Source organism: Electrophorus electricus, chromosome 16 (genome assembly GCF_013358815.1).
Source record: "Electrophorus electricus isolate fEleEle1 chromosome 16, fEleEle1.pri, whole genome shotgun sequence".
NCBI classification, from domain to species: Eukaryota; Metazoa; Chordata; class Actinopteri; order Gymnotiformes; family Gymnotidae; genus Electrophorus; species Electrophorus electricus.
In genome coordinates, this window is record NC_049550.1 from 6,666,833 (window position 1) to 6,680,576 (window position 13,744).

At 40.7% G+C, this 13,744-nt stretch overlaps 1 protein-coding gene across 4 annotated transcripts in view; it reads left to right on the forward strand.

Moving 5' to 3' along the window:
* zgc:152904 (Ig and FN3 domain-containing protein) overlaps nt 1-13,744 on the forward strand; it is a 196,621-nt gene that overhangs the window by 78,125 nt on the left and 104,752 nt on the right. The window contains exon 1 of one of the 4 annotated variants that reach the window (XM_035535066.1): nt 3,639-3,701. The exons of the other annotated variants lie outside the window; for them this stretch is intronic. Within the exon in view, the coding sequence (XP_035390959.1) occupies nt 3,659-3,701 (43 nt within the window). The 5' untranslated portion in view covers nt 3,639-3,658. Of the gene's footprint in view, nt 1-3,638; nt 3,702-13,744 lie in introns of those variants that run through there. 4 annotated transcript variants of the gene reach the window in all.

Here is a 13,744-nt window from a genome sequence, read left to right on the forward strand (position 1 = left end):
TACATTCTTAATCAAGCTGAATGCTTAAGGTAATCTTGCTAGCACACTGGGGGAAAATGGATTTGGATTTTAGGACTTTACTTTGTGTGTGTGAAGATCATTGCCTTTATTGTGGTGAAGTAGAGAAATGGACAGGCTAACTCACCGTGAGAGTCATTTTGTTCTCAAAACTCCCTGCTGGAGGAAAGCCAATAAGAGTTCATACTTGGCCCAATTGGTCTGAACAATACTCCCAAAGCCCCTGCTTTGTCTGAAACAGCCTTTCTTTCTCTCCCTCTTTGTGGTGAAATACCCATAATGAAGTCCTACTGTTTCAGCAGGACCAGGTGTGGTAGACATCTGGATGAATGCCAGACAAAAAGGTGAGCAATGTCAACATGAACTCCTTTGTATCTCCACATAGTTTCACCCCATTCATGATGTGTTCTCAGGGAGCAGAACCTGTACCTGTTATCCTAGCTGGTAAAACTTGAAGCAGTGTTTTCAGAATTGCAGACAAGGCAAGGCTAGTATATTTGTATAGCACATTTCATACATACAAGTTACAAGTAATTCCATGTGAGCAAGAGAACATGGACCTGACAACAATGCTAAAATAGTAAGGCATTCTGCCATCCCAGTGTACCAAAGGGAAAATGACAGGAATACCCTGCAAGTTTATATTGGACTCCTTACAGCAATCCAGGGAGGTTCCTCTAATTTATGCTTTGAAATGTAAGGGCAAAAGCACAGAAAGCAGTACAATAATCACAAATATATTATAAGATTATAAATCAAGTGCTCTATTTATTTGTTTGTTTGTTTTTTTTGGGGGGGGTTGTGAAGTGTTTGTGTTAGGTCTCAAGATAAAATTGAATTAATAGCCCAACTTTGTGAATATTACATTGACATATTCGTGGTGCATTAGATTTTTTAAAAGCAATTATGGAATTATTCCCTTTGGAAGGTCATTTTTGTGTTGTATGTAATTGTAGCCTGGCTGTAAAAAGTTAACTACCATGAATGCTCAAATGCTGAATGTGAAGTGTTTTTTGAGGTTTAACCTGGAATATTAGTTTAGCCCTTTATGAATGGCTAGAATTTAGTCCTTTTGGGAGTTGATTTCAGCTGTGGATGGCATAGTATCTGAAAGCCACCTCACCATGTTTGGTTCTAATTCAAGGCTCTGCTATTTGAAGAGTTCCCAATGATCCAATGGCCTACATGGTTACTTTTCTTCAAGCACACTGGAAATTTATTTAGTGATTTATGAACAATTAACGCTTTTAAATCAATTATGTAGCTAACTGGAAGTCAGTGCAAAGATCTGAGAGTTACAGGCCTCAGTTCTTTTTGTCACAGTTAGCAATCCAGTAGCAACATTTTAAATGAGCTTGTGATAAAGGCCGAAGTCAAACTGGAGATGTCAGTGGAGTTGTTGTAATCATTGGATACAATGACAGATGTCTAAGGTGGTTGGAAGAAACCATATGGAAGGACTACTGTTGACCCTGAGGATAATATGACTGCATACATCTGTGTGTGGTTTATATGTGCAAAGCATGTTGTTTCAGTTCATGCAGTATGCTCCCACTACATAATCCTGTAATGGCATGGGATGAAAAACACAGTCCCAAACAAGATTACTGTCTAGAATATAGAAATAGCACAATCAGCACATTTCTTTATTTCTAAATGAAGTAACAGTGCTTTGGGGATTGTTACAGTTAAAACACCATGCCCAGATAGTTCTGTGCTTTTGTACCATGACACAGTCTGTAGGTTGGAGTCACAGTATGTGAAGCTGTCATTTTGGAGTTATTAGTAAAGATCGTTCACACAGAAGTTTTCTGCCCAACATTCAGATTATGACATTATTTTAATCGGCATGGTGTTTAACAGATATGTTGCTATGGTAACAAACTGCCTTGCCAAACTCTCATTTACATCCATTGTTGCCTCCATTTCTGTGACTACAACAAGTATGCTAATGGTGTTTTTCTAAATTGACAAGGCTATTAAATGCATTTTTTTTTCTAAATAGGAGGTACATACACTATACATGCTATCATTGCATTTCCTTTGCTATTTCCTTCATGATTCGTCTGAGCTATCCCTGAGTGAGTGATTTATTTTTACAGCAGTCACTCCAAGCTATCAAGATGCCAAATCCAATCAACTCACTCTTAGTTTTAGGGCAATTTCTTCACATAGTGGTTCGAACAACTTGAACATCTAATCTGTCTTTAATTGCATCTTGCAACAGTGTTTCTTTGGCAACATTGCTTCAAGTTTGATCTTGCTTGTTCTTTGAGGAGCCCAGGTTGATGAATGCAAAAGTCACACTTTTTAGGCAAATCTAACTAGTATTTACATTTCAGTAAGGATAGATCATGAAGTTAGGGTTATTTCAGCAGCTGTTAAGTTAGTTATCTTCCAAAGCTATCCTTGTACACTTTGACTTTAGACCATCATTAAAACGAGACATTCCCACTAGCATGCAAAAAAACAACCAAACAAAAAAAAAACCCAGATATTTATCACATGAGTGATGAGACACATCCCATTTGATTTTCAGAATTCCACAAATAGTGCTAATTCAGGTCTAATTTTTACTTACATAATGCATCTACACAGTAAATGTTCCGGTTCCTGTAAAAAGGATACAGAAAATTCAGATCTTAAATGTTGTTACACCTTTGTCATGCTATGTGCTAAAACAGGTGAAAGCATACACTGGCAGCATTCTTCCATTTCAGAGGGAATCCCAGGTAGTCTTTCTGCATTAATTTGTCCTGCTGTTTCTCTTCAGAAGTATTTATTTCTTATTTTGTCCCAGTCCAAAACTCCTTTGTCTCAACTAGATGAGTCTGTTACTTTTATTTAGGCAGATACAACAGCAAATTTATGACACATGTTGCAATGAGATGCTCTCCTCCACTGGTCTTGGCAGTGAGTGCCTGCACCATTTTCTGTAAATCTGTTGTTAAATGTTTAGTTTTGAAATTCATGCAAGTTTGGATGAAGAAATGAGGAAACAAAGCAGAGAACTTGAACTCTCTCAAATCTTTTTTTCCCCAAAGTTTCCATAGATTTGGGAATTTGCCATTTGGGCAGCCCAGTTGAGTCACACTCTCTGGACATGTTGGCTGAAGGCAGCATGATAAGGCTGGAGGCCCATTTTGGGCTGTCTTCTCTCCCTGCCCTCCACACTGTTGGTATTAGTTTGGGACACAGTCTTTTCCACGCAAGAGGAGACAATGTATCGCTAAGCCCAGCTCTGTCTGCAAAAACTCAGGGAAGTGGAACATAAAAGCCCCTCAGAACTAATGGCTATAATTCCCTTTGATTTCCCATCAGACTTTTAGACCAGAGAGCACAGAGCTGAGAGGTAGAGGCAATGGGAATGAGGAGAGAAAAAGAGAAAATACAGTAGGGATGTTGAGCAGAAAAGGAAAAGAGGGTGGTGAGATATATAGGAAATTGTGGAACCAAACCAAATGAGTGTGTGAGGGATAGAAAGTGTTTGGAGAAGATAGAAGAAGAAGAAGAGGAATAGTCGTTTAAATTAGGGGTGGGCCTAAACTGCACCAAGACTCCGGGCTCAGTCAGAGAACAGATGTTGCACTATGACATGTTTACATAATGTTGTGAAATCAGACCAAGCATGTGACATCAGATGGGTGAGGCAGTTTCAGGGTATGTTTTGCAGTCTAGTCCTGGTGAGTAAAATTATAGTTATACTTTACATTGGCTTTGCTCAAAGTTCACGTCGTAATGCTAATTTGGTATTATGAAGGACCCTGGCGCAACAGCCTTATAGTTAAAGCCTAGGCACACGATGGTTAAAAGATGAGTGTAGTCAAACTGCGTCGTGCTGCATTGTAAAGCATCTTGTAGATTTTCATGATGAGACTATGAAGTGAAATGAGAACAATAGCTCATTCTTTGACTATTGATGGTACGTGAGTTTGCACTTTGAAGCTGGGCAGTGTGCTTGAAGGCTTCTCAGAGGCTGTCCAGTGCTAACTTGACAGTTGTTAGAGTTTTAATTGTTTTTAGGAGGTATGGAAGAAATTAAAAGACTGGTCTGTCACTGTGTTGAGGCAATGTATCAGTGCATATTAAACATAGTATACACTATTCCTACATCTTTAAAAATGTCTGTCAGTTTAGTGAACAAATAGTTCTTGGTGAATTACAGCAGAATACAGTAAACTCCTGGGCTGCACTAAATAAAAAATTGTGAAGGCAAGAAGCCAAACCAAGGCAAAAAGCAGTAACTGAGGTGTTTTGCTTCAGTTTCATTTTGCTATGGATTGCAGTTCTACTCTTGGGAGTTGTTCCAGAATGGCTTATGATTGAAAACAAAATGTTGTGTTTAGTCTCAGTAGCACACTTTTAAAAATCGCTCCTGCCAGCACACATGCTGCCTCTGCCCAAGAACCCATTGGCAGTACATAGAGCTCTAGGCCAAATGTTCTGGAGCTGATCACATTCTACATGTTATTGTCTCAGATTGTGGAAGGGTAATTTCAGAAGAGCTCCAGGTTCAGAGTAACAGTGAGAGCAATGATGAGAATTTTTAGAAAAAAAAAGTCAATCTCATCACTTCTAAGCCATGATTATAGTACAAGAGGTAATCCAATCAGCGGTAATCATCACCCGCTGTTAAGACCTCATTAAGACATAAGAGATAAATAGCTTGGATTACTCAATTCCTGACAGGTACAAGTCATATAGCAATAATAATTCTGCCAAAATTCTACACATTCCTGCCATCCATCATGGTAGATGGTTTACCAAACATTTACAGTGTTCAGCTGCTACTTAACACCTCCATCTACCAATAATATGGATTTGCTCATCATCTTAAAAGCTTTTAACTTATGAAGTCTTACTTATCGTTATCTCACCAGCTTTGCCCCTTACAAATGCATCTGAACAATATCAAGCATTTCTCAGGCCAAGAGGTAGGAGATACACACACTCCCTAACTGGTTATGGCGCATCTGGTCTTCTCCACACACTTGCTGTAAAGGTGAATTGGTGCAGCGGGTTGTGTTTTTTTTCAGGCTGTCAAAGGCATGGATTCTGATCACATGTTCTCATTACAGGGACCCATGATTATAATCTCATGTGTGTTGGTTTTTTTAGCCACGCTTTGGGGAGGCTTGCTGCTCCGGGTAGAGAGGCATCCCCCAAGATTCATGCTTTCTTTGTGAAGCCTGCTCATTACTTTACTTTCATCTGATGGGAAATAACCACATCATCCCTCCTTTGTTATTGTGTGCTTAAAAATACAGTCTGCAATTGGAGACCAAAGACAGTCACTACTAAAAGTTAAGACTGAAAAGGTTTTTAGAATCTCTGCATGGTGATGTTCGGGGTATGAGTAATTTAGAGATATGCATTCATTATAACAGCAAATAAGACTATTAAACAGATTATGATTGATGTTCTTTGATCCCCCCCCCCCCCCATATTTATCATGAATCACTCTGTCTGACTGTGATAAGATTCAGGTTTCATGCTGGTCTGACGGACTGTGATAAGATTCAGGTTTTATCCTAAATTTATTGGAACGTTACATGGCTGAATACATTGCTTAGCAAACTTAGAAAGTAATTCAAAAAGGAGATGAGTTGTCAAGTGCTAGGAGGTGAGGTAAAGTATGGCTTTAATGATTTTTTGTGCTCTTTTTGATTTGTATGTTTGAAGTTCAATAATCAGCCATGCACTTCAGATTTAGATATATAATCTTGGACTATGGAGCCTTTAGTCTGGAATCTTTTGGAATGTTTTGTACTAGGAGAGGAAAGGTTAATGCGTTCCTTTTGTGGGACTGGCAAATTGCTAAAATACTTGGAGAATTGCAATATGTGCAAGAATATATCTGAGGGCTCTAAAGCTGCGCTTAATGATGCGACCGCTCCATATGGTGGTATTCGCCAGGCTGAAATTTAATTCCTTCCTTAAAGATGGCAACATTTTCTGTGGATAGTTGCCATTGGCTAGGCACCATAAGCCGCACCATAGCAACAAAAATGCATTTCCGCTCAGCAGGGGAAGAGTTATCTCAAGGGGAAAGAATATGCCCCCTCCCCCCAAGATCCCTTCCCATTTCCAAGCAACAAGGTCAGTCATCTGACACCACTGTCATCAAATGTCTCTAAGGGGAGAATGTGAAATCTTTCACTGGTTTTTGGCAGCATTATATGTGGCAGTCAGTGAAACTTCACTTCCAGTCTGTTCTGTTCTAGGCTAGGCGTAAAAGCATATGATATACAGTGTGAATAACTTGGCATCCTGCCCTATAAATAAGACTTTGTATTCCTGAATGATCAGAGTTTAAAACCAAGATATATGTACGTCTCCCTTTTGTGTTTAATTCTCCAAATTGATTTAAAAGCAGCAGTGCCCTCAGGCATCAACTTTAGGACCAGGTAAAGTTATTCCCCACTCGCCGGGGAGCTTGAGGGTCCTGCATGGGATCTTCCCAGGACTGTTCCCAGGACTGCACTCTTATGGAAAGAGATCTTGGAAGTCGATCCTGTCTCCTAGTTTTGTGGTTCACAGCTCCTAGTGCTCCAGTTACTACTGGAACCACTGTTGCGTTCACCTTCATCTTTTTCTGCTCTTCTCTTAGCCCGTGGTATTTCTTGATGTATTGTACATGCTATACATGCTGCACATGCGAATAGCTAGTACCAATGTCATAAATGAAAATCTATTCACAAGGGCTCAAATGGTTAGAATTACACCACAGGTCAAAATTAGATCTGCAGAATTGTCATATAAAGATTGAAGCAACTTAAAAGCCTATGGCAGCTTTACTGCAGTGATTACACACAGCAGGGTTTTATGATTGCCTTTATGATTGGCTCACCAAATGAGCAAGACCCAAGGCCTTATTCTATGTTTGTGTTCATATTCAGTATATGATCAGGAGGTCATTCAGAAAGGTCTGTAAGTGATTGGCAAGTTTATCAAGACAAGTCAGTTGTAAGATAACAAATGCCACTGAGGGAAAAGAAAAGGTAACCAAAAATAGGCCAATAGAAACCAAACACTGATATAAGACCATAACAATTCTTCTTCAACTCCATTACAGGATTAGAAAGTGAAAAGGTTAAAAAATGGGTTAAGGGTATCCATATTAAGTTTAACTACGTCTACTTTACTTGTTAACAGTTTTTTTTTTTTTTTTTGCTATATTGGTGATTAATCTGCAGATTAATCTGCCCATGATGACATACATATTACTAGGTTTTTGATTTTTGTTTTTTGGGAGGTTTGTGAGGTATCACAAAAACACATAACAGTAAACTGTAGGGGGTATAATAATGAGATCTATGGCAGGAAGAATTCTGAGAGCCAAATTCTTGCTCCTGCCATTGCCCCCAGACGCTCCCCTCCCCTGTTCCAATGGACCATCTCTTTTTCTACTGCCTATTCGCTTGCAGATGCTCAGTTCGTTTCCCTGGGTAGGGGCTTGGGTGGCAGGCATATACTTCTCACTGTGCAGATCCCTTCCAAAACCACAGGGGTGGATGCCTGCCCAGCATGTAGACTCCTATGCTCCGAATGGGGGGGAACTGGGTCATACACCGCAATCACTGCCCAGTGCCCCCGACTGCTACGTTTGGGCAGTTGGCTTACTGATTGCGAAGGGACGGGAGCAAGAGTGACACGTGCCAATTGCTGATGTCTAACTCTCTTCATTATTGTGTAGGCATGTCTAGCAGGCCAAAATAGCTATTTTGAATACTGACCACTTGTGCTTTCTAGACCTTGAATTTATCTCCCTCGTTCGGTGTTGTTTTGAGCAACAGTCCCATTTATTTTCCTTTTTCTTTTTTCATGGATAACTAGCTAACACCGTCCAGCAGTGATTGATGGTGATTGGCGGAGAGTGGCGAGGAGGGCGCACGAGACACACGCAATCTCATCTATGAGGGCTCAGTGCCCTGGTCTTCACCTGACTGAGGTGGGACCTTGGAAACCCATTGAGATGGCGGAGGGGGTGCAGAATAGCAGAATGTCAAATTCAGAGCATTCTTTGAGAGACAGAGACAGAGAGGGCAATTTCAGCTTTTGTTTACTGTGTGATTTTTTTGTTCTCTCGCTCTCCGCCTCTCAAATCATCCCACAGATGAAGTGCAAGTGGCTCCTGATGCCAGGCAATCGATCGCCTGTGGATGCCAGAGATACGGGTCAGTCCAGACTATGAGCAGGAGGGATGGCGATGTGGTGAAACGTGTGAGCTGTAGCCTCATTGGTGTGGTTCCATCTATTTTAGCTGGGGCTCATCAGACTTTGCTCACTGAGTCCATTGGCATTTTGGATTGTGTTTTACTGGTGTAGATTTTCATTGCTGGACTGCGTAAGGTCAGGTGACTCCAGAAAGAATTCACACCTCTCAAATTGCAATATAATAGAGTTCACATTTCTGGCAGCGTGCAGTGACGGTTCTTTGCTCATCTCATCGTTTCTCTCCCCTCTCTTCGACTTTGATAGAGGGGATTGAAGAATTAGCTAATTAAATTCTTTCTCCTGCTCTGTGGATGCTCATCCATTGACTAATTTTCTCTTCTCACTACCTCCTTTTTCCTCTTCACAAAAAACCTAGCTTCAGTACCTGTATTTCCATTATCCCTCACTCCAAGCTGCAGATTGGATTAAACCGGATTCCTGTTCAGACTGTGGTACCTATGGTTTTAGTAGCCTTCAAATAATGTACTCATTACCAGTCAGTGGTGACCTCTCAACAGCACGTTTGTTCACCAGGAGTATAATAAGCTCAGTGGATGCTCCCAGCTCACTGAAGTTAGCTGAGATTTCACTGGTGACAGGGACACACTGCAATTAACTTAGCAATAAATCTAAAATAGATGCAGAACATCCGTCTTTTGAATTGGCATTGCAAGCCACACATTGATTCCATAATGACCACTCAAATGTGGTGATGGACTTGCTCAATATGAGTGTAAATAAGCACTCAGCACATCAAACTGAAGGTGACAATCCATATGCATCGATATCAAACATATTAGAATGGACTATAATCGTTATATCATCCAGTCAAGTATGCATTCATGTTTGGTCACCCTAAAATTCTCAGGCTGTTTTCAGCTGGAATGATCCGGATCCACAGGCTACTTAGCCCAGGTGTACTCCCTGACAAAGCAGTGAGTGGCAGGGCCTAGGTGGAAGCCCTAGCTGGAGCTGGAGGAGCAGAGGAGGAACAGAGGAGAAACTCTCATTATGGATAGTGCTATCTGTTCAGCATCTAGCAGCTGAATCACACCAAGCTAATTTACTTCAATTAACTTGAATCAAATTGGGGTAAATTTTGATATTTCACTGATGCATTAAATTAAGTTTCTGAAAAATTGATAATCTAGGCCAGAGTCGGTGCATTTATTATTTAAATGACACTGTTATAAGCGTTGATATCAATAATGTCACAATTATTGCACTGACAATGTTGTATAGAGCTCTAATCACAAAATGGCCAGAAAATGTCCATTTGAAATACCAACCTTAACTAGTTCACTTCAGGTCACTTATGTCTGCCTCTAAAAAATGAGGTTGCCATTTGTAATTTTTGCTTTTTACTGAGAAAAGAGAAAAGATAAGCTGTTGCATATCTGATGAACAGAATGGGTAGTCAGCTAAATGTAAAACGCTTGCGTGCTGTCTCCTCTAAGGAACGTGTCAGTGCTGGCTTTCCAGCTGTTGTCTGCTTGAGGACACGATGCTTCGCTTTTTGGCATCTGGAGACCAAGGAAACAATTTCCCACAAAGTTCCTTGTGAGAATACAACCCCCCATTAGAAATGCAGAAGTCAGGATTTAAAAGCTCCAGGAATTGAATTACAGTCTGAAGTCATCCTAATGGATTTTATCCAAATATATGAGCAAGAAGATATGCTTTTGAATGTGTATGTAATAAATAGAGATTTTATATATATATATATATATATATATATATATATATATATATATATATATATATATATATATAGAGAGAGAGAGAGAGAGAGAGAGAGAGAGAGAGAGAGAGAGCAAGAGATAGATAGATAGATAGATAGATAGATAGATAGATAGATAGATAGATAGATAGATAGATAGATAGATAGATAGATAGATAGATAGATAGATATACAAAGGTCAGTGAAATATAAGAAGCATGATTATTCTCTCGCTCCCTTTCGCTCTCTTGTTTATACAAACAAAAAAGCAGACACTTTTTATTTGTAGTAATACCTTTGCTTTGAGTAAAAAATATAGAAGGTCAGCTGGGGGAAAAGACTCATTTAATTTCACAGCATCTGGAAGAGTCTGAAATCTCAACATTTTTTTTTTTGCTTAGCTTAACTGTTGTGCATTGCATATTTTTGACTCTGTAGCCTTTGTAGATTTCTCCAAAATGTCTAACGCACCACCAGAGACCTGCTCATTTTCAGCAAACAGTTAAATCAAGCAGCCCCAGGTACTTCACTGCTGCATGAACACATTATCGTTCCAAATAATATACCCCCCCCCCCACCCCACACACACACACACACTCTCACACACACACACACACACACACGCACCTCTCAAACTCCCACATTGTGATTCTTACTTCAGCATAGAATTTCTTATCCTACTTTCCTGGCTAACTTTTGCACTTGGACAGTGCCTAGGAGGTATGATGTGACCTTGACGGCAGTGGCTACAGAGAATTGTGGGCAAGACTGTGCCAGGCTGAATGTCAGGCACTGGATCCTTAACATTCATGGTGAGAGATAGAAAGCTAGATAGATATAGATAGATAGAGAGAGAGAGAGAGAGAGAGAGAGAGCGAGAGAGAGAGAGAGAGAGAGAGAGAGAGAGAGAGAGAAAGAGAGAGAGAGAGACAGAGAGAGAGAGAGAGACTCATGGTGAGAGACAGACACAGAGACAGAGAGAGACTCACTGTCCCTGACCTGGCTCTTCGTCTTCCCCTTTTACATGCCAATTTCCACCCAGCTCTTTCTGTTTGTCACCATTACGTGCATTGCATTTTCCCTTTAGCCAACTGTTGGACACATGTCTGAAGGTTGGTTAGTAGAGGTTTCCTGGAAAAAAGTCAGCATCGTAACATTTTTAATCAAGTATGGAAAGGCCTGATACCACGCCACTTCTTCTTAAAAGAGCGTTAATGTCCCGATGCTAGAAAACTCGCCAGCAGCCATTTTACTCCCAAGGTCACTTTCAAAGTTTGACGCACTGAAGTTAAAAAGCACTTAAAGGGCCTTCGTTATGCGTGCCAAATTATCCTATAGTGCTTTTGCACTAAAACACTGATGGACTTTGCAATAAAAGAGTTTTCTTAGAAAAGATCCAGTGCTTTTAAAAAAAAAAAGAAAACTACTCTTTCCAGGCCCATTATTAACTGCATCCGTAGTGGATTGTAAATTCAGATTTTTTTTTTCTTCGTGCTGCCTTCCACTCTTCTTCTCGCATTTCTGCGATTGTACCGAGATATCTGCAGTACGAGCAGTACATCTTCCACCCATTGACGACGCTTTTGTTCCCCGACTGTGGCCCCACGCTGTGCTCCGGTTGGGTGGAGACTTCCCCGTAGTCCCACCCCTGCCGCCACCCCCTCAGGACGCAGTGTCTTGTGCTCATTAAATCACTAGCCTGCTGTGTCTAATGAAATCCTTGGCACCCCTGGAATCCATCTCCCAACCACCAAACCCTCTCCCCCGGTCACTCAGAGGCGACAGAGCCATGATGCCCCACAACGTGACACGCCGACCGCCTCACCTAGAGACAGACTAGTGAACTTTGTAATCGTTTCCGCACTTTTTTGCCAGGAAGCCTGCCAACTCCCTGCTGACACTAAACATACGCTGAAGATCAAAGATGGGAAAGTATCCTTTCCTCTATCCCATAGCCAGTTGTAATTAGAGCCTCATATGCAATTAGAAGACAGGGGCAATATATAATAATCTTGTAATTATGTAATAAAAAATATTATTTTTTTAAATAAAACTGTAATAAGCTGTATAATGCCAAGTTAATAAATACATTTGACTTTGCAAGGCTGCAGAAAAGTTCATATAATACTACCTGCATTTATGTAGTACATGCTGAAGTCCAAAACACTGTTATGACAGTATTAGATTTAGTGTATACAGTGGTTTTTGAAAAACAGAAAACATGATTTAACGTGTCAATTGAATCACAAGCAAAGTGTTCGAATATTTAATCTAAATTTAAATGCACAGCCAAACTACACCTCATCTTATGATCAGCCAAACTGTGCAAGATGAGAAATAACTGAATCTTGTGGGATCAAATTTGTGAAAACTTTGCAACCCTGCTCTTAGCTCAATTTACAGAGTCAGTGCTGTCCAGTGTCGTGCGGTCCTTGACATGATTCAATGAGCATTGCGCAAGGGGGTGTGGCAGTTTCCCGATGAAGGGAGGGAACATTGCCAGTGACAGTGTGGAAGAGCGCCACACTGAGTGTAAATGTGCATTCACACACACACAAAGAACGTCGCCATCCATACACTCAAATGCTCCATGGGGGCGGTTCTGCTCAGCTAGCAGAGCTCATCAGTCCGTCTGTGCAACCGTACTGGTCCTGCCACCTGAGACAGGTGTGGAGAGCTTCAGGCGGCTGGCAGCCCTCTGCTCCCATTCGTCGCTTTGTCCTTCTGATGGATTTAGACAGATACGGCAGGCATCCGACTAGGCACAGACAACTCACTGTCAGCTGTGACTGACCTGTTACCGTGGCCATGTGTTTGTTCGTTTGTTTGTTTGGTTTTTTTTAATATTTATTTTGCACTGCATGCTATCGTAATGGCTCTGTTTGGATTCACACTGGTTTATGGGTAATTTTACATTTGCTGCATGTACATAATTCTGGCAGGCTAGTTGCTATCTGTTGGTGTGAAAGCATGTTTAGTAAAGGATTAGAGCCTGAATGTCGTCATCAGTGCATATCAAAGATGTGCACTTGCGGCCGCATGGGTGTCTGTAATGCACATGTATTACATTAAGTATATTTTAAGTATTGATTCTTCTTTGAGCTATTTAAGTTGCCAGAGGCAAAATATCTTTTTTTTTTTCTTTTTTTTTAAGATGCCTTTTTTTTTTTGGCGGTGGGGAGGTATGTTTGTGTTGCTGTCGGCACAACATTTTTCATATTTGAGACACATGACACTGATCAATTTGCATGAAATGAATGAAGGAGTGACTGTGTGAATGAAATAATTATTCCTATTAAGGGTCTTAATGTACAATGTGGAACGAATGCTGCATACCAGTTTATGACTGTAGATCTGGAGCAATGCAGAAAGGAAATAAAATACGCAGCTTGTCAGTGATTTCAAACCTTTTTTTTCTTTCGAGGCATAGGAGGGTTGGGGCGAACGCAAATGTCAATAAATCTTTTAAATGAAATGCCAGGGTGTGCTTCACAAATGTCATTCTCTCTCTTATCGAGGCCTCATTGCCTCATTGAGGCAAACCCTTCCCTTCATTTTCCTTGACCACCTTCTCCCTGTAAATCCTATAGCATGAAGAACAGGAATAAAGGCTGAACACAAATATGAACTGGTACTGATTTTCCACAAACACACACACACACACACACATACACACACACACGTACAAGACCACCGTCAAAGGATCCATGGCCTGGCTGCCCGACTTTGTTCGCATCTGTTTTTTGTGATGTTCGGATAGGTTGTCGTGGGTGACATTTTCCCACAGCT